This window comes from Lutra lutra, chromosome 3, assembly GCF_902655055.1.
Source record: "Lutra lutra chromosome 3, mLutLut1.2, whole genome shotgun sequence".
In the NCBI taxonomy this organism is placed as follows: domain Eukaryota; kingdom Metazoa; phylum Chordata; class Mammalia; order Carnivora; family Mustelidae; genus Lutra; species Lutra lutra.
Window position 1 is genome coordinate 67,743,123 of NC_062280.1, and position 20,735 is coordinate 67,763,857.

Here is a 20,735-nt window from a genome sequence, read left to right on the forward strand (position 1 = left end):
TAATTTTGTGTCCAAGAACAAACAAATACCGATCTATTTAAGTAACTTACATATTCAACTTATTCAGCAGTGATACCGATTGGGATACTGAGATACAGGGCATGCCTTCAGAATCTTTATGAAAGCTACCAAGTGGCCAAACCTAATGAAAATACAAAAGCTGTGATCATTCTTTCTTGTTTCCCTTTTTCCCTGCAATACTGGTGATCTTATTTTGTATGATTGTTCTTTGTTTTCACTTCTTCTGTATTCTTTGTGTTTCCTTCATGTTATATACCAAAGCCCAAGAATAATGTTTTCCTTCTTTAAGAATCAACAAATTCCTAAAGTATCCCAGTTAAACTGATAATGAGGTACACCTCCTGATTTTTTTGGCTAAAGAGGTAAGCAAAGATTAAAAAGACTGATAATCCCCAGTATTGATGATATATGGGAAGTGGGTCCTTTCATAGTTTTCAAGTATGAATGTTAGCTTTTGTTGCCTTTTAGAGAAGATTTTGGTGGTATAATTCAAAAGCTTTAAAACAGGTAAAGAAGGGGCGCCTGGGTGGCTCAGTGGGTTAGAGCCTCTGCTTTCGGCTCAGGTCATGATCCCCGGGGTCCTGGGATGGAGCCCCACATCGGGCTCTCTGCTCCGCGGGGAGCCTGCTTCCTCCTCTCTCTCTCTGCCTGCCTCTCTGCCTACTTATGATCTCTGTCTGTCAAATAAATAAACAAAATCTTTAAAAACAAACAAACAGGTAAAGAATTGTTTACCCTTTGACCCAACTGCATCAATTAAGATTCATCCAAGAACATAATTACATGAGTATTCATAATTATATGCACGGAATAATTCATGATCCATTATTGATAATATCATAAAATTGGAAACAAATTTCTAAAAATAAGAGATTAAATCATTTATGATAATTGCCCAATATAATACTTTAAAGCCATAAATGTGACTTACATGCATTTTTACATATGTGCATATTACACAAAAGACATCAAAAGATGCTTGTAACTACCAAATGGAAGTTAAAATGGCAAACATATCATAAGCCTTTGTTTTTTAAAATGTATATTATATGCATAGAAAAACAACTGAAAAGATATGTAGCAAGATATTAACAGGAGTTATACCTGTGTATGGAAAACATCCCTGAGCTTTATTTTCTTCTCCTTGAGTATCTATTTTAGATAGTATAAAAATAAATACATAACTTTTTTTAATCAGAAAAAAAACCTTTTTAAATCAGAGAAAGAAAAAGGAAACATTTTGCCACCAGTCCTTTTAGTCGTTTACTTTGGGGAGAAAGTCAAAGATTACTCCACTTTCATTGATTAGTGATGGGTGAATATTCAGACCTTTTGGGAATTTGGAGCATTTTCAGTACTAAATATAAAGAAGAAAAGACAAAACTGATGAACACAGCAATAGGAACACCTCTGCTATCTCAAAAACCAAGTGGCTTGTTCTTTGCTCTCCCTCCCTTAATCAGAATGTGATAAAGCTGACCTTCAGTAGTTGATCTGCAGACCCTTTTCATTAGTCAGGATGTAGCAGCAGATGGCTTAGTTACTGCACCAAGTTTTCAGTGTGGTTGTGCTCAGTAGATTGTAGAATGTACCGGGAGGCTCCAACTCGACCCAGAGTGGAAGAGGTGGCCAGGGTGGGCAGAAAAGGCTCTTCTCAGGAGCAGACACCCAAGCTAAAGTGTGAAGGTGCAATGGCCAGACAGGAGACGCCATTCCAGGTAAAAGCACAGAAGTATGACTACAGCCAGCCCTGAGGAGGTTCAGTGGGGGCTTGGCAAATGCTGATGTGTTGTGATGGTGGTGAAGAGCAAACAAAAGCATTGTAGGGGCTCCTGGGTTGCTCAGTCTGTTGAGCATCTGACTCTGGGTTTCAGCTCAGGTTGTGATCTCAGGGTTGTGGGATGGAGCCCCACATCAGGCTCTGCATTCAGCACAGAGTCTGCTAATGTTTCTCTCTCCTTCGGCCCCTCCCTCCTCTATGTCTCTCAACTAGGTAAATAAATCTTAAACAACACAAAAGCATTCTAGAAATCCTAGCTTTTTAAGTTTTATAATACAATATGCATTATCTTACACATTCTGGGTACCTTTAAACTTAATGTGATAATTTGTGTTCTTTGTAGAACATTTTGTCTTCCAATCCTCTGTGTCTTCAGAGCTGTTTAAATAAATACAAGCAGTAAGGAGAATATGCAGTGACTATCTAGCTGACGCAGATTTGGGAGGAGTAGATGCACAGTGACAATACGGGGAGATTTGGATCTGGTACACCCGAAGCCCTCACAATGTTCAGGTGCCATATAAGAACTAAATAAGAATGCTTCAGTGGCCAGTTGAGGTTCGATCTGTGGCCAGTTTGTATGGAAGTCCTGTTAACACTCAGGTCAGCACAGGATCTTTTACAAAGGCCAGTGTCCTTTGCTCTGATGTCATGTTTTAAATGTCTTTATTTACCTTACCTTGAAGTTAATTGAAACCATTTGCAAAGATGTTTATGTTTTCTATTATCCTTCATGGTAATTTCCATGAGGAAAATGGTATGACTTATTTGTCTGACATGTGCCTCCCTCAAGATTCATGCGGATCTTATAATATTAAAATATCTTGGTCTGAGCGTATATTCTGGAGGGTGGATTGGCTGCTGCTGCTTGGGAACAAAAAATTGGCCTCTTGTTATTAAGAGCTCCATATACAACAGATTCTTTTTTCAGGGCTATCAAAGAAGCAGGAACAAATTTGCTTGGTTATGCTGATTAGCCTTTCTCCCAGGGCTGTCATGGACGACACGAATTTACGATGAGAACTACTCCCAAATCTAGAGACAGCAGGAAGCTAACAGAAATCAACCCACAATGAATTAGCAGCGACCTATCCTGTTTTGAAATTAGAATGTGCTTTCAAGTATGAACGACTAATGGATTTCTTCATTTGTCTACCAGCCATTCTAAATTATAATTGATAAAAGTAAGACATAATCTTGCAGATTTCATCAACGTTAATAAAAACTGCGAAAAGAAATTTAAATGAAGTTTATAAAATAGAAGGTCAGAGTGTGACTAATGTGTCTCTACTCCCATCCGGGAAGAAAGTTACTGATTCTAACCCTAAAGTAGAAAAAAGATCAGTTACAAGACTAGATTGATTGATCAGTGCTCAAAGAGTACTCTGCTTCCTTTGTTTTAATTCTAATGCATAAATCTGTCTCCAGATTATTTCAGCCAACTAGTGAAGGGGAGAGTATGGTCCAGATTATACCACACACTGTAAAATCACACACTGGCATTCTACTTTTCAAACATGACTCTTCTGAGTTTGGTTAATACAACTCCGCTCTAAAAAAATCATCACCTCTCAGAGAACTGGCAGACTGAATTTTGGAGCCTATTAAAGCGGAGACCCAGTTTGGGAGCGTGGTGACTTCACTGAGTGCTGCCAGCCCAGCATGACAAAGCCAGCTGGCCTCATGCATCCTTGCTGTAGAAGAGAGATGCTGGGGCGTTCTCAGCAGCCCCACTCCCTTGAGCCAGCCGGCACCCGGCCTCTCATCCAGTCACATTGGGATCAGGGTTTAAGAAAGAATTCTATGTGAGTTTCGTTTGGGGGGACTTTTCCAGGGCAGATGTCCAGCGGAAGTACTGTCAGTGAGGAGTGAGATTTTTTCTGAGAATGCACAGCTGAGTGAACTGAGGGCAGCAAAGCAGCAGAGGGGCTGAGCCCTGGAGGCAATCTGCTTAAGACGTTAGTCATGGATTCTGAGAGGCTAGAGGAGCCCTTGGAATATGCAGAGAATCATATGTAGATAGATTCTACATATAGATAGATAGACATAGTCACTAATTCTGCTGTTTAGCATGTGATTCCTAATGGAGGCTGAGGACAGTATTATATTTTTTAGTTTTCCTACAGATTCAAAATAATCTCACACTTTAAAAATGAATAAGTCCTGGGGCACCTGGCTGGCTCAGTCAGTAGAACACGCAACTCTTGTTCTTGTGGGTTGTGAGTTCAAGCCCCACATTGGGCATGGAGCCTCCTTAAAAAAATGAAATAAATAAAAATGAATAATTCCTTAATATCATCTAATGCCCATTCATTGTCAAATTTCCAGCTGTCCTAAAAATGTCCCCTACACCTCTTTGTCCAGGCCGGGATCCTGTTCAGGTCATTACCTTGCATTGAGTTGTTATGTCCCTAAATCTCATTTAATAGAGAATACTCACTTTCTCATGACATTGACTTTTTAAGAGACTGAGCTAATTATAGTTCACCTTCTCTATTTGTTTGCTTGATTCTTTGTGGTCTTAGCATATCCCTAGATACCCTGTGTTCTAGGTAAACTGGAAGATTGAAAGCTTTGATTACCTTCAAGTTAAATGTTTTTGACTGAAACAAAAAATATAAATGTCAAATACTTCACATTGCCTCACATCACAAAACAATGTTGTCTAGGCATTAGTGGTGCTAAGACTAGTGCTGGATTAAGATGTACCATTACCTTGCTCTCCTGACCAATTAATCTTCGGACTCAGTGTGAAGGACTCAGTGTGGAGGTGCTTTGGCAGCATAGGACTGTCCCATTAACTACCAAGCATTTCTCAGAAGGTCTAATGAGCTCTTGAAAATCCTTGCCTAATGCAATAATTTCCCTTTGGAATCTCTTTTTCTATGTCAGCAGGTTTTATGCTGTGCTGTTTTTTAACGTTTTTATTTTAATTCTGGTTAGTTAAAATACAGTGTTGTTTTAGTTTCAGGTGTACAATATTTTAATTCAACAATTCCCTACATCACCCGTGCTCATTAGGACAAGTGCTCTCCTTAATCCCATCACCTCTTTAACCCATCCCCCCACCCACTTCCCCTCTGGTAACTCTCAGTTTGTTCTCTATAATTAAGAGTCTGTTTCTTCTCTCTCTCCCTCTTTTTTTTTTCCTTTGCTCATTTATTTTATTTCTTAAATTCTACATGTGAGTGAAATCATATGGTATTTCTTTCTCTGACTTAGGTTGCTTAGTATATACTCTTTAGTTCCATCCATGTCATTGCAAATGGCAAAGTTTCATTCTTCTTTATGGCTGAGTAATATCCCATTATGTATAGACACCAAATTGTCTTTGTCCATTTATGTGTTGATGAACAAGTGCATCCATAATTTCACTATTATAAATAAAGTTGCGATAAACATAGGGATGCACGTATCCCTTTGAATTGTTGTTTATGTATTTTGGGGGCAAATACCCAGTAGTGCAATTGCTAGATTGTAGAGTAGTTCTATTTTTAACTTTCTGAGGAGCCTCCATACTGTTTTCCACTGTGGCTGTACCAGGTTGCATTCCCACCAACAGTATAGGAGGTATCCTCCTTCTCCACATCCTTGCCAACACTTGCTATTTCTTGTGTTTTTTATTTTAGCCATTCTGACAGGTGTGAGATGATATCTCATTGTAGTTTTGATTTGCATTTCCCTGATGGTAAGTGATAATGAACATCTTTCCATGTGTCTATTGGCTATCTGGATGTCTTCTTTGGAGAAATGTCAGTTCATGTTTTTTGCCCATTTTTAATTGGATTATTTGTTTTTTGAGTATTGAGTTGTGTAAATTCTTTGTATATTTTGGATACTAACCCTTTATTGGATATGTCATTTGCAGATATAGTCTCCTGTTCCGTAAATTGTCTTTTAGATTTATTGATTGTTTCCTTTGCTGGGCAGAAGCTTTTTATTTTGAAGTAGTCACAGTAGTTTATTTTTTATTTCATTTCTTTTGCCTCAGGAGACATATCTAGAAAAAAGTTGCTATGTCCAGTGTCAAAAAAGGTTACTGCCTGTGTTCTCTTCCAGGATTTTTATGGTTTCAAGTCTTACAATTAGGTCTTTAACCCACTTAGAATTTATTTTTGTGTATGGTGTAAGAAAGTGGTCCAGTTTCTTTTCCACATGTTACTGTCCAGTTTTCTCAACACCATTTGTTGAAGAAATTGTCCTTTTCCTGTTGGATACTCTTTCCTGCTTTGTCAAAGATTAATTGATCAGATAGTTATGGGTTCATTTCTGGGTTTTCTACTCTGTTCCATTGGTCTCCATGTCTGTTTTTATACCTGTACCATACTGTTTCGATCACTATAGCTTTGTAATATAACTCGAAATCCAGAATTGTGATGTCTCCACCTTCGCTTTTCTTGTTCAAGATTGCTTTGGCTATTCAGGGTCTTTTGGGGTTCCATATAAATTTTAGGTTATTTGGTCTAGTTCTGTGGAAAATGTTGTTGACATTTTGATAGGAATTACATTAAATGTATAGTTGTTTTGTGTAGTATAGAGACTTTAACAATATTTGCTCTTCCAATCCATGAGCATAGAAATGTCTTTCCATTTCTTTTGTCATCTTCACTTTCTTTCATCAGTGTTTTATAGTTTTCAGAGTATAGGTCTTTTACCTCTTTGGTTAAGTTTATTCCTAGGTATCATTATTTTTGGTACAATTGTAAATGGGATTGGTTTCTTAATTTCTCTTTCTGCTGCATCATTAGTGGTGTATAGAGGTGTCACAGATTTCTGAACATTGATTTTGTATCCTGTGACTTTACTGAGTTTATCAGTTCTAGCAGGGGTTTGTTTTTGTTGTTTTTTTGTTGTTGTTGTTGTTTAGAATCTTTCAGGTTTTCTATATGTAGTATCATGTAATCTGCAAATAGTGAAAAGTTTTACTTCTTCCTTTCCAATTTGGATACCTTTTATTTCTTTGTTGTCTGACTGCAATGGCTAGGATTTCTAGTAGTATGTTGAATTCAAGTGGTGAGAGTGAACATCCATGTCTTGTTCCTGACCTTAGGTGAAATCTCTCAGTTTTTCCCCATTGAGGATGGTACTAGCTGTGGGTTCTTCATATGTATAACCTGTATTATGTTGAGGTATGTTCCCTCTCAACCTAATTTGTTGAGGTTTTTATTATGAATGGATGTTGTACTTTGTCAAATTATGGTGCACTATTTATGCACTAGTTATGAGATGAACCAAGTCATTAGTTTCTTGATCCTCGATTCCCTCACCTGTAAAATGGGTGTAAAAATATAACCAATTCACATGGCTGTTAGAGTGTTATATGAAATGTCCATGTATCCATTCTTTGACCGATGCCTGATGAGATATATGCATACAATAAGCATTGGTTATTTTTTATTATTGTGATTTTCCTTATTATTGTGCTTGTTACTTATTTCATTAAGTGACAGCTTATGGAGCATTATCATTGACTGCCAGTCTCAAGTCCTTGAAGCAGATGACAAAATATCAGATAAATTGCTGCAAAGGAGTTGAGGCAGTTAGACTTTTGAAGAAAACTATACCATTTTTTATTTTATTTTTAAAAAAGATTTTATTTATTTGAGAGAGAGAGTACATGCACGAGCAGGGGGAGGTGCAGAGGGAGAGGGAGAAATAGACTCCCTCTGAGCAGGGAGCCTGATGAGGGGCTCGATCCCAGGACCCTAGGATCACGACCTGAGCCAAGGCAGACACAACAGGCTTAGCTACCTCGGTGGCCCATAATAGCAGATTGGGATTTGTTTCAAATAAGGTCTGCTCAGATTAGAATTTCCTAAGGCATGTTATAGGAACCAGTAGGCCTCCAACATATTCCCTGGGAGAAGGGTGCCATTCTAAAATTACATCTGGGAAGTGCTGTGTGTTGTTTTCTACTAGTGGAGTTTCATTGTGCATGGCATTAAGCTAAAGGTTCTGGAAAGCCTCTTGAGAAAGAAATCTGCTTTAGTCAAGTATTTGCTTAATCAGGTGTTTTTTCTAATCTATTTGCCTATGGATACTACCCATCCCACCCTTGCTTTTATAAAACCAAGTAATACATATAAACATTGTATTGAGCTGCCTTAGATTCTCCCAAGGGCTTGAACGAGGAGGGGCTCAGCCTGCTGAGCTGAACCTCAGCGGAGAGCTGGAAGATGTCTGCCCCTGACTTTTGGATCCTACAAAGCCATGCAAGTGAGCAGATTTCTTAAGAGGTTTCATTCCCATGTTGGGGCTTGTAGGGTAGAAATTAGAAAGCCCATAGTAATGTGACAGCTAAACTCTCTTCCTTCGATTGTCTTCAAACCTTTCCAGGACTCACTCCTCGAGGACCTCAGAGTCCATCTGTCATTTAGGTATCCCAGAACTGCTGGGACTTGCCTAGGCTGACAGGAATGAGTTCCTTGGCCTGATGCACAGAAACCAAAGGGTATAGAGGGTGTCAAGTTTCAGAGGAGGACGAAGGATTTGAAGTCAGACCAAAAGGGGTCAGTGTTTTAGCTCTGCCAGGTAGTTACCTGGTCCCTGGCCAAGTCCCTTACCTGAACTACAGGTTCTTCATCTATATAATAGGGACAATTAAAGCACTTAGCTCAAATGATTGTGAAATTCTCATTAAATTATAAAAGCATTTTTTAAAATATGAAGTGTTATTTAAAAGCTCATTATGTGCTATGGTGAGTGCTGTGAATTGTGTAAGACTGATGGTTCACAGACCTGTACCCCTGAAACAATACGTTATATGTCAATTTTTTTTAGAAAGTAGGGGGATAAATAAATAAATAAATAAAAGCTCATTAATTTAATGTTAATGTTAAGGGTATTCTTGCTGATCTTCATATTTGAGGATCTACTAGTTATTCTTTTATTCATTCAACTTGTCAAATACTTATTGAGCACTTTGCAACATACCAGCTCCTAGGGTTAGGTGCTGATGGAGAGTATAGAATAAAGCAGCTCCGATCCCTGCCTTCTTGGAATGCACATTCCATAGTGGGAGACATATGATAAACAAATATGCACACAAATAAGTGTATCATTATAGTCTCCTGTCTCCAGGTACTGATGTGATATTTTTTAATGAGATATTGCTTATACTCTCCATATAGATGTATTTTGAAGGTATTATCCATGAACTGTTCACAGAAAATACAGAAAATGAATTTATCAGTTTAAATAAAGAATATAATTTTTAATATAGAACTAGAAGATACCTTAGGAATGGTTTATCTCAATCCCTTCATTTTACAGATGAGGAAAATTAGAAATCAGAATACTGTAGAAATATCCCCAGTCTGTGTGTGTGTGTGAGTGTGTGTGTAAGAGAGAGAGAGAGACCAGGGATCTTGACACAGGAATTAGAACCCACATTTCTTTTCCCCTAGTCAGTGTTTTGCACTCTGCTGTGTTCTCTCTGAAAGGGCCAGCTCGTATTTTAACAGTGAGTAATAATTACCACACTTTTATACAATGGGTTTCAATTACTAGAAATTAGGGACACAGTACAATTGATTTTTCCAAACTTTACTCCATAAAACATTAGTATTTTAATAGGTGTTTGTAGATTATCATTTTTTAAGTTGCTTGATCAAATTAGTTTGAGAAACTACACCCACCCTCCAACCCTGCCTTTAGGAATCCATAAATGAACGTTGTGATAGTAAAAGATCATTCCTGAACTGAGGAAGCCTCTTAACTGTACAACTCAGTATTTCCCATACTTATTTGACTACCGAATCTATTTTGAATTATCTAACAATGTGATTACAGTGTGCTGGCTGGGAAGTACAAACTTAGCATCAGTTTTGTTGGCTTCTTGGTAAAGTCTGTGAAAGCCCAATAGTGAACTAAATTGTATCATACAACTTTAAAAAGGGCGGCTACTACAGTCTTAGAACCTCAGGCTGACTAAGACTATAGCTGTAACACTTAGTAGGATGCATTTTCTTCAGTTGACCATGTTCTTTTAATTGAGGACCAGAATGGAAAACAATGGGACCATAGTATGTTCTGATACCTCTTTGGAGGAAAGCAATCCTCTTTAAGTTCTTAAACATGATTTCAGGCCTTTTAAAAATGATTATTTTTCTTTTTAGGCATCCACAAACCCAGTGTTCTCCAAAAGGGTGTGATGTCTCCGTAGGACATTCAAATAAGGTAGCTGGACACCTTGATTCCAAAGTGACTATGTATCTTTATTTCAGACTTGTCCAAGTCGATGGTTGTGAAGCCTGTCTGTGGCTGCTTGGTCAGGTCATCCAAACATGAAACTGTTAGTGATATTTTGAAGTCTTTGAGACAAAAGCCCAGCTTGCTAAAGAACTTTGGTTCAGCAGAGAGACAGGGAGGTACAGTGAAGAGAGAATCAAAAGCCTGGAAATTTGCTGCTGAGAATAAATGCTAGCTGCTCCCCGAGGTGATTTGTCTGTGCACTCCACTCTCTACAGATGTTAGAGCCTCTTTTTGAGTAAGGACCCGAGGTTCTTTGGTAGCACTTTGATATCCTGCTCGAATTCAATATGTGAAATGGAGGCGTCTCTCTGTGACTTGGAGCCCACAGCAGGCTTTGAAGTCTGATCCAATTTTTGCTGCCTACTATTTGATGTTGAAAGGATGAAATGAAGAAAATGTACAGTTTTTGCCAGTAACTCTGCTGAGCATATGTAAGATTAAAAAAACAAAATCCTTTGGATGATGTACTTAGAAATGTTAAGTAGATTAATACCTTCCTATAGGTTTTTCTTTTTTCTTTCTTAGGGATAAAAATTAAGTATAGGAGAAAATCAGCACATAGTTGTTTTTTATATTCTGGACTATAATTAATTTAAGAGAGGGCTAAGTTGACTTGTTCAGAGGAAGAAATAAATGAATTAAGCAAAAGGTGCTGAGACTCTGCTACTAATTGCCCCAAGGGGAGGACCTCCACTCAATTCTCATGCAAGACAGGGGCAATTCACATGACCCAAATATACTTAGCTTCTTCCCCATATCATCAGGGTTAAAGGTCCCTTAGTTAAATGGAAGCTATGTCCTTGACGCTGCTTCTTCCAAAGATAAAAGTAATGTTTCTCTTATTGGGTCTTTGCAAGCACTCCATTTCTGGGACTGATCTGCTATCTTCTCGGACATGCCATGCTGCCCCAGGTTGCCCAGGACCAAGTCCCTCAAAAGGAGCCCCTACAAAACTTGGTAAGAACATTTTGAATTGCGTGCTGCTTCTACCTTTTGCATGCTTGTGTACTTTTTGATGAGTTGGTTAGGCAGGACTATCTAAAAAGTAGGACTCAGTAATATGACTTAATGTTCGCAAAAAATTCACGTTTGTGCAGCCATTAATGCTGGAAGCAAAACATGTATTAAAAGTAGCCATTGGGTGCCTGGGTGGCTCAGTGGATTGGGCCTCTGCCTTCAGCTCAGGTCATGATCTCATGATCTCATGACCTGGAGTTGAGCCCCGCATCAGGCTCTCTGCTCAGCGGGGAGCCTGCTTCCCCCCACCCCTGCCTGCCTCTCTGCCTACTTGTGATTTCTCTCTCTCTGTCAAATAAATAAGTAAAATCTATAAAAAAAAAAAATAGCCATAGAGAGCCTGGATGGCTCAGTTGGGAGATTGCCTTCGGCCTAGGTCCTGAACCCAGAGTTCTGGAATCAAGCCCTGCATCAGGCTCCCTGTTGAGCGAGCAGGGAATCTTCTTCTCCCTCTGCCTTCCACCCCATCTGCTTGTGCTCTCCCTCTCTCTGTCAAATGAATAAATAAAATCTTTAAAAAAATAAAAATAAAGGTACCCATTTACTGCCTCCTCATGCCGTTTAAGTTTACTTCTCTGAGGGAAGAAAGTGAATATCAAAGACCATTATTTCCCTTAACATGTTAAGAACCTCAAATTAGGAAACTGCCTCACAATTTCATTTTGTCAAAGGAAAGATAGACAACTGGTCAGCTTCCAGTGGAACAGATCATTTTGGGCCAAAATCTAGGACTTGTAAAGAATATGGATTTAGAGAGTAGTTCTGCTCTTTTGGCAATACATTTGCAATTCTTTCAGCAAGAGTACACACATCTTGCCACACTCCTTTGGGAAATAGCAATTTATGGCCCCCTTTCTAAATTTTTTGCTACAGAATATGGTGAAAGTTAGTTTGGGGCTTATGTGTGGCTATAATGTGTGGTTTATGTGTACTTCTGGAAGATAAAATGGAAGCATGATTGTAAGAAATACTTAAGAACCAGAAGATACTAAGAGCAGTGTGGACCTTCCAAAGAAAGAAACTTTTTCAGCTTAAAATACTGACATTACACTCAGTATTGACTTCATCTGTTTTTCTGGAATATGCAATAAATTCTCAGGTCTCTCCAAATTTCTTCGTAGCCTGTTTTTCAGTAACAAAGTAGTACAATATGAAGTGAAGAATGTACAATAAGTGTGTTAGGACCTTCAGTCTATATGGAACTTAGGCTGTTGGAGAGAGACAAGAGAGGATGAGTGTACTATAGCAGAGCCTTTTAAATGGGTATGCAGAAAATGATAAATCTGTCAAAGGGAATATTTTCCCCATGGTGTTCAGTGTTCCCACACAGCCAGATAGTGTTCAGGAATAAGGCCACAATGAGGTAGGGATAGGAGTGGTGCAAAAAAAAGAGGGAAATTTAGGGAAAAGACAAGGTGGTAGAGCAGAATCCATTATGCAAGAATTCGGTTGGCATTTGTCTCTATCCAAACAGACAATCTCTACCTTTTAATTGTGTTGTTTAGACCATTTATATTTAATGTGATTATTGATGTATTTTGGCTTAAATCTACCATCTTGCTGTTTGTTTTCAATTTCTCCCATCTGATCTTTGTTCACTTTTGACATTCTACTTTAAAATATATGTAAAAAGAAAAATTTTAAGTATGATTGAGTAGCCAAAGGCACAGATTCTAGAATGAGACCTGCCTGGATTCACATCTCCATTCTCCTGTGTAGTGTTAACTGAGTTATGAAACAACTCCCTATCTCAGTACTTACACATGTCAAATGAGGAAATGGTAATTCATAGCTGAGGGGTTATCCTCAGGATCCAATGAGCTGGTAGTACAAGCAAAGAGCACAGCATGGTGTCTGGTTCATGACAAGGGTACATTATTTCAGCTGTTGCTGTTGTACTCATTGCTATTGATATTATATAAATGCAAATTTAATCTATAAGTATGAAAAACAGAGAAATAAAGTTCTTATTGTAAGGCACTAAATTTTGGTAGGAGTTTATAGGGAGTAAAAATATATTGTATTTTGAATTAACTATTAAAGAGATTTGTTGGATTATAATCATCTTTCTTGGTCTTTAGGAAAGTATTTCCAAAGTCAAGCTCACTAATAAGCTACACATCTGACTTGCTATAAGTGGCTCAGACGCACTTTCCTGTCACACTTGTTTTTTCCCTCCAATCTGGATGGTTTTCTCTTGGGTTTGCCACTATCACCATTACTTCTCCTTACACTCTTGTAAATAGCATCCAAAGTAGTCTTCCTGCTTCCATTCTTTTCCTCCTTCAACTTATCTTCTGCACAGATATCTGAGGAGATTTTTCTTTCTTTTATTTATTTGACAGACGGAGATCACACATAGGCAGAGAGGCAGGCAGAGAGAGAGGAGGAAGCAGGCTCCCCACTGCACAGAGAGCCAAATGCATGGCTCGATCCCAGGACCCTGAGACCATGACCTGAGTTGAAGGCAGAGGCTTAACCCACTGAGCCACCCAGGTGCCCCCTGAGGAGAGTTTCTAAAGCATACTCTGATACTAACATTCCCTTCCTCCATATTCCTCCATGGCTCCCCACTGCTTCAGCATCAGCCCTAAATTTCTTGGTGTGACATTCAAGGCTATCTCTGTTATGGTCTTAATCTTCCTTTCTAGCTGTATCTTCCACTGATCTCTCTTCCTCATTCTTTGCTTCAGAATATCCAAACTGTTCTCTGTTCTCCAAGCATACCTAGTATGTCCTTCCTCTCCCCTGTGACATTGCTCACACAGTGCCCTCTGCCCCATCTATCCTTCTTCCTGTTCACTTTCAGTCCTTTCCATTCTTTTTTTTTTTTTTTTTAAGAACGTGAGTTGAAGGGATGAGGGCCTGGGGGTAGGGGGAGAGAGACAGAGGAAGAGGGAGAGAGAGAATCTTAAGCATGCTCCATGCCCAGCACACAGCCTGATGCAGAGCTCCATCTCACAACCCTGAGATCATGACCTGAGCCAAAATCAAGAGTTGGATTTGGATGCTTAACTGACTGAGCCACTCATGCTCCCTGGTCCTCTCCATTCTTGATTCCCCATGGTTCCCTCTTCTGTGCCCCTTGACTCTTCTTTTAGTACTTACCACATCCTGCCTTACATTATATTTTCATTCATCTACTAGACTTTAAACTCTCTGGGATTGCATCTTTTCATTTCTGTATTCTCTCCTCACAGCCTAGCCTACATCTTCTAACTGAATTCTTGAGCATCCAAAGCCGTGATGAAATATAATGGAAGCAAGAATGTAATGAAGCTCTTGAATGAGGCAGAGAAAAGTTTTAAAATGTGTTTCTAATAATCCTGAAATAAAATAAATGTCTCTTAGTCACCCCCAAATAGGATAGCATACCACTAGAGCAGGTTAAAGCGATCCAACCTGTTTTATTTTGTTGCTGTTGTTTTGAGTGGGGGAAAGAAAAAGGTTTAGGCAGGAAAACGCATTATGTAGAAAGTAGCAAAGATGGATCAAAGAGCAAAAGCTCTCCAATTATATGTTTTCAAGGTTATCAGCTGCAGAAACAAGAGTATATTCTGTAAGAAACATTTCAGCAAGTTATACTTTTGCATTTAATTTTTTACCTTGAATTACCCATTATTTCAACCTATATTTCTATGAAAGACTGAACGAGAATATTGTGATCTTTCAGTATAAAAAAAAACCCACTAACATCCAACAAGTTAGCCTTGTAACTTTCAATGACTGCTAATAACTTCACTGTTGTATGGAGTGGTCTGGTGGGGTGGGGGATGGAGGGAAGTGGGGAATAAATCTAAAGATCCTGTCAGGCCAGCTCTGTTCAGGGCAGGCATGCAAAGAAGTATACAGATGTGGGGCTTGTACAAAGGCTGTCTTCAGCCTCTTAGGCAGAGAGTCTCAGAAGTAGTCCTTAATTTGTCCATCTGAGCCTGACTCATCTTCACATAGAAGAGGAAAGCACAGTATACCCAGGAAGTACATAGTAAGAATCACTTTGCAACTAATTCAAACAGTGAAATTATTTAATTAGACCTGATGGGCATATAGGCAGACTTGGTCTGATTTTACTGTTTAAAAATGTATTCTTTAGACATTTTCCTTATATTTATTATTCATCTATTTACTCAGCAATTATTAATACTTACTAAGTGCCAGGAACTGTCCTGTTCTCGGACTTCTTATTTTTAAAAGAAAACTTCTTAGTTTTAAAAGATCAGTTTTGGGTTGGTTGTTTTAATTTCCAATTTGCACAGATACTTTGTGAATACAATAGAAAAGAATTATAGTTGACCCTTCAACAACACAGGGGTTAGGAGTGCTGACCACTACACAGTCAAAAATCCATGTCTAACTTTTGGTGCATCAAAAATTTAACTACTCATAACATACTGTTGACCTTACTGATAACATAAGTAGTTGATTAACACTATATTGTGTGTTATATGTATTATATACTGTACTCTCATAGTAATACCTTTTTCTTATTTTTTTTCAGTATTTCTAAACTGTGCAGTTCATCTAAGAGCTTTTCCAAATTGTTGCAAATCTAAAAACAATTTCCAATTATCTTTTGGGGAAAAATCATGTATAAGTGAACCCACACAATTCAAACCTGTGTTTTTCAAAGGTTACCTACTAGTTACATAATTGCATACTTAGATGTTGTATAGATATCAAAATGATCTAAACTTTTCTAAATTTCTTACTCTAAATTATTCTAAATTTCTTTACTAATCTTGTTGGGACAAGTAGCAGGAGTCAGCCCACACACCACATACAGCACTAACACTGTTCTAGGCATGTGTGATAAATCAGGGAACAACAGTAAAAAATTCCTGTCCTCACAGTGCTACGTTCCAGCAGAGGGAGATGACAATAAATAGTAAGCATAGTACAAAAGTCAGTGGTATGGGATGTTAGAAGGGTTCAAGTGTTATGAGGGAGAAAATACTGTGAGGGAGACTTTCAGAGTAGCCAAAGTATGGAAGAGGGGGTTGGGGATGATTGCACTTTTAAATGGGGTGGATAGGGTTGGTTTCACTGAGAAGGCTTGAAAGTGGTGAGCAAATTAGCCATGCAGTATTTGGGAGAAGAGCATTGGGCAAAGGGAATACCGTGGCAAAGGCCCTGAGGGAAGAGCCTGCATGAAATAGGGGAGGGGTGGAAAGAAGCCCTGTGGTGGGAGCTCGGAGAGCCAGAGGAATGGTAGAAGGTGAGGAGCCACATCAGCACTTACTCTTCTTCTTCCTTCTTCTTGCTCCTCCTTCCCCTCCTCTTCTCCTCCTCGCCCTCCTCCTCTCCTCCTCTCCCTCCTCCCTTCCCCTCCTTCTCTTCCCCCATTCCTCCTCCTCCTCCTTCTTCTTCTACTTCTACTTCTTCTAACTTTTATTTATTAAATAATCTCTACTCCCAATATGGGGCTTAAACTCACAACCCCGAGATCAAGAATTCCATGCTCGAGGCACCTGGGTGACTCAGTCATTGAGTGTCTGACTCTTGATCTCAGCTCAGGTCTTGATCTCAGGGTCTTGAGTTCAAGCCCCATGTTGGGCTCCGTGCTAGGCTTGGGGCGTGCTTCAAAGAAATAAAAAATAAAAAAAAAAAAAATAAAAAGAGTCGCATGCTCTACCAACCGAGGCAGTCTGGTGCCCCAGGTCAGTACTTCTTAACGACTTAACAAGCACCCCAGGGATCTAGTCCAAATGAAGATTCTGATTCAGTAGGTCTGGGTGGCTCCAAAGATTCTGCAATACTTATAAGCTTCCAGGCGGTTGCCGGTGTTGTCGTGCTGAGGCCCACAACAGTGAGGGTATAAACCCAGTGAAATGCAGAGTGCTGAGCATTTTCAGCCCAGGAGTGACTTGACCTGAGTTGTGTTTTTATTTTTTTTTTATTAAATTTTATTTTTTTATAAACATATATTTTTATGCCCAGGGGTACAGGTCTGCGAATCGCCAGGTTTACACACTTCACAGCACTCACCATAGCACATACCCTCCCCAATGTCCATAACCCCACTTCCCCTCTCCCAACCCCCCTCCCCCCATCAACCCTCAGTTTGTTTTGTGAGATTAAGAGTCACTTATGGTTTGTCTCCCTCCCAATCCCACCTTGTTACATTTACTCTTCTCCTACCCCCTTAACCCCCCATGTTGCATCTCCTCTCCCTCATATCAGGGAGATCATATGATAGTTGTCTTTCTCCGATTGACTTATTTCGCTAAGCATGATACCCTCTAGTGCCATCCACGTCGTCGCAAATGGCAAGATTTCATTTCTTTTGATGGCTACATAGTATTCCATTATGTATATATACCACATCTTCTTTATCCATTCGTCTGTTGATGGACATCTAGGTTCTTTCCATAGTTTGGCTATTGTAGACATTGCTGCTATAAACATTCGGGTGCACGTGCCCCTTCGGATCACTACGTTTGTATCTTTAGGGTAAATACCCAGCAGTGCAATTGCAGGGTCATAGGGTAGTTCTATTTTCAACATTTTGAGGAACCTCCATGCTGTTTTCCAGAGTGGTTGCACCAGCTTGCATTCCCACCAACAGTGTAGGAGGGTTCCCCTTTCTCCGCATCCTCGCCAGCATCTATCATTTCCTGACTTGTTAATTTTAGCCATTCTGACTGGTGTGAGGTGATATCTCATGGTGGTTTTGATTTGTATTTCCCTGATGCCGAGTGATATGGAGCACTTTTTCATGTGTCTGTTGGCCATCTGGATGTCTTCTTTGCAGAAATGTCTGTTTTGTCCTCTGCCCATTTCTTGATTGGATTATTTGTTCTTTGGGTGTTGAGTTTGCTAAGTTCTTTATAGATTTTGGACACTAGCCCTTTATCTGATATGTCATTTGCAAATATCTTCTCCCATTCTGTCAGTTGTCTTTTGGTTTTGTTCACTGTTTCCTTTACTGTGCAAAAGCTTTTGATCTTGATAAAATACCAATAGTTCATTTTTGCCCTTGCTTCCCTTGCCTTTGGAGATGTTCCTAGGAAGATGTTGCTGCAGCTGAGGTCGAAGAGGTTGCTGCCTGTGTTCTCCTCAAGGATTTTGATGGATTCCTTTCTCACATTGAGATCGTTCATCCATTTTGAGTCTATTTTCATGTGTGGTGTAAGGAAATGATCCAATTTCATTTTTCTGCATGTGGCTGTCCAATTTTCCCAACACCATTTATTGAAGAGGCTGTCTTTGTTCCATTGGACATTCTTTCCTGCTTTGTCGAAGATGAGTTGACCATAGAGTTGAGGGTCCATTTCTGGGCTCTCTATTCTGTTCCATTGATCTATGTGTCTGTTTTTGTGCCAGTACCATGCTGTCTTGATGATGACAGCTTTGTAATAGAGCTTGAAGTCCGGAATTGTGATGCCACCAACTTTGGCTTTCTTTTTCAATATTCCTTTGGCTATTCGAGGTCTTTTCTGGTTCCATATAAATTTTAGGATTATTTGTTCCATTTCTTTGAAAAAAATGGATGGTACTTTGATAGGAATTGCATTAAATGTGTAGATTGCTTTAGGTAGCATAGACATTTTCACAATATTTATTCTTCCAATCCAGGAGCATGGAACATTTTTCCATTTCTTTGTGTCTTCCTCAATTTCTTTCATGAGTACTTTATAGTTTTCTGGGTATAGATTCTTAGTCTCTTTGGTTAGGTTTATTCCTAGGTATCTTATAGTTTTGGGCGCAATTGTAAATGGGATGGACTCCTTAATTTCTCTTTCTTCTGTCTTGTTGTTGGTGTAGAGAAATGCAACTGATTTCTGTGCATTGATTTTATATCCTGACACTTGACTGAATTCCTGTACAAGTTCTAGCAGTTTTGGAGTGGAGTCTTTTGGGTTTTCCACATATAGTATCATATCATCTGCAAAGAGTGATAGTTTGACTTCTTCTTTGCCGATTTGGATGCCTTTAATTTCCTTTTGTTGTCTGATTGCTGAGGCTAGGACTTCTAGTACTATGTTGAATAGCAGTGGTGATAACGGACATCCCTGCCGTGTTCCTGACCTTAGCGGAAAAGCTTTCAGTTTTTCTCCATTGAGAATGATATTTGAGGTGGGTTTTTCATAGATGGCTTTGATAATATTGAGGTATGTGCCGTCTATCCCTACACTTTGAAGAGTTTTGATCAGGAAGGGATGCTGTACTTTGTCAAATGCTTTTTCAGCATCTATGGAGAGTATCTCCATACTCTATGGAGAGTATCATATGATTCTTGTTCTTTCTTTTATTAATGTGTTGTATCACATTGATTGATTTGCGGATGTTGAACCAACCTTGCAGCCCTGGAATAAATCCCACTTGGTCGTGGTGAATAATCCTTTTAATGTACTGTTGAATCCTATTGGCTAGTATTTTGGCGAGAATTTTTGCATCTGTGTTCATCAAGGATATTGGTCTGTAGTTCTCTTTTTTGATGGGATCCTTGTCTGGTTTTGGGATCAAGGTGATGCTGGCCTCATAAAATGAGTTTGGAAGTTTTCCTTCCATTTCTATTTTTTGGAACAGTTTCAGGAGAATAGGAATTAGTTCTTCTTTAAATGTTTGGTAGAATTCCACCGGGAAGCCGTCTGGCCCTGAGCTTTAGTTTGTTTGGAGATTTTTGATGACTGTTTCAATCTCCTTACTGGTTATGGGTCTGTTCAGGCTTTCTATTTCTTCCTGGTTCAGTTGTGGTAGTTTATATGTCTCTAGGAATGCATCCATTTCTTCCAGATTGTCAAATTTGTTGGCGTAGAGTTGCTCATAGTATGTTCTTATAATTGTCTGTATTTCTTTGGTGTTCATTGTGATCTCTCCTCTTTCATTCATGATTTTATTTATTTGGGTCCTTTCTCTTTTCTTTTTGATAAGTCTTGCCAGGGATTTATCAATCTTATTAATTCTTTCAAAGAACCAGCTCCTAGTTTCGTTGATTTGTTCTATTGTTTTTTTGGTTTCTATTTCATTGATTTCTGCTCTGATCTTTATGATTTCTCTTCTCCTGCTGGGTTTAGGGTTTCTTTCTTGTTCTTTCTCCAGCTCCTTTAGGTGTGGGGTTAGGTTGTGTACCTGAGACCTTTCTTGTTTCTTGAGAAAGGCTTGTACCGCTATATATTTTCCTCTCAGGACTGCCTTTGTTGTGTCCCACAGATTTTGAACCGTTTTCATTATCATTTGTTTCTATGAATTTTTTCAATTCTTCTTTAATTTCCTGGTTGACCCGTTCATTCTTTAGAAGGATGCTGTTTACTCTCCATGTATTTGGGTTCTTTCCAAATTTCCTCTTGTGATTGAGTTCTAGCTTTAGAGCATTGTGATCTGAAAATATGCAGGGAATGATCCCAATCTTTTGATACCGGTTGAGACTTGATTTAGGACCAAGAATGTGATCTATTCTGGAGAATGTTCCATGTGCACTAGAGAAGAATGTGTATTCTGTTGCTTTGGGATGAAATGTTCTGAATATATCTGTGATGTCCATCTGGTCCAGTGTGTCATTTAAGGCCTTTATTTCCTTGTTGATCTTTTGCTTGGATGATCTGTCCATTTCAGTGAGGGGAGTGTTAAAATCCCCTACTATTATTGTATTATTGTCGATGTGTTTCTTTGATTTTGTTATTAATTGGTTTATATAGTTGGCTGCTCCCACGTTAGGGGCATA

General features: G+C 39.0%; 1 protein-coding gene across 1 annotated transcript in view; it reads left to right on the forward strand.

Moving 5' to 3' along the window:
- The window catches only part of MYO3B (myosin IIIB), a 239,097-nt gene that overhangs the window by 123,384 nt on the left and 94,978 nt on the right, over positions 1–20,735 (forward strand). The window contains exons 20-21 of the mRNA XM_047722020.1: positions 9,919–9,979; positions 10,912–11,011. Coding sequence (XP_047577976.1) covers positions 9,919–9,979; positions 10,912–11,011 — 161 coding nt within the window. The remainder of the gene's footprint in view (positions 1–9,918; positions 9,980–10,911; positions 11,012–20,735) is intronic.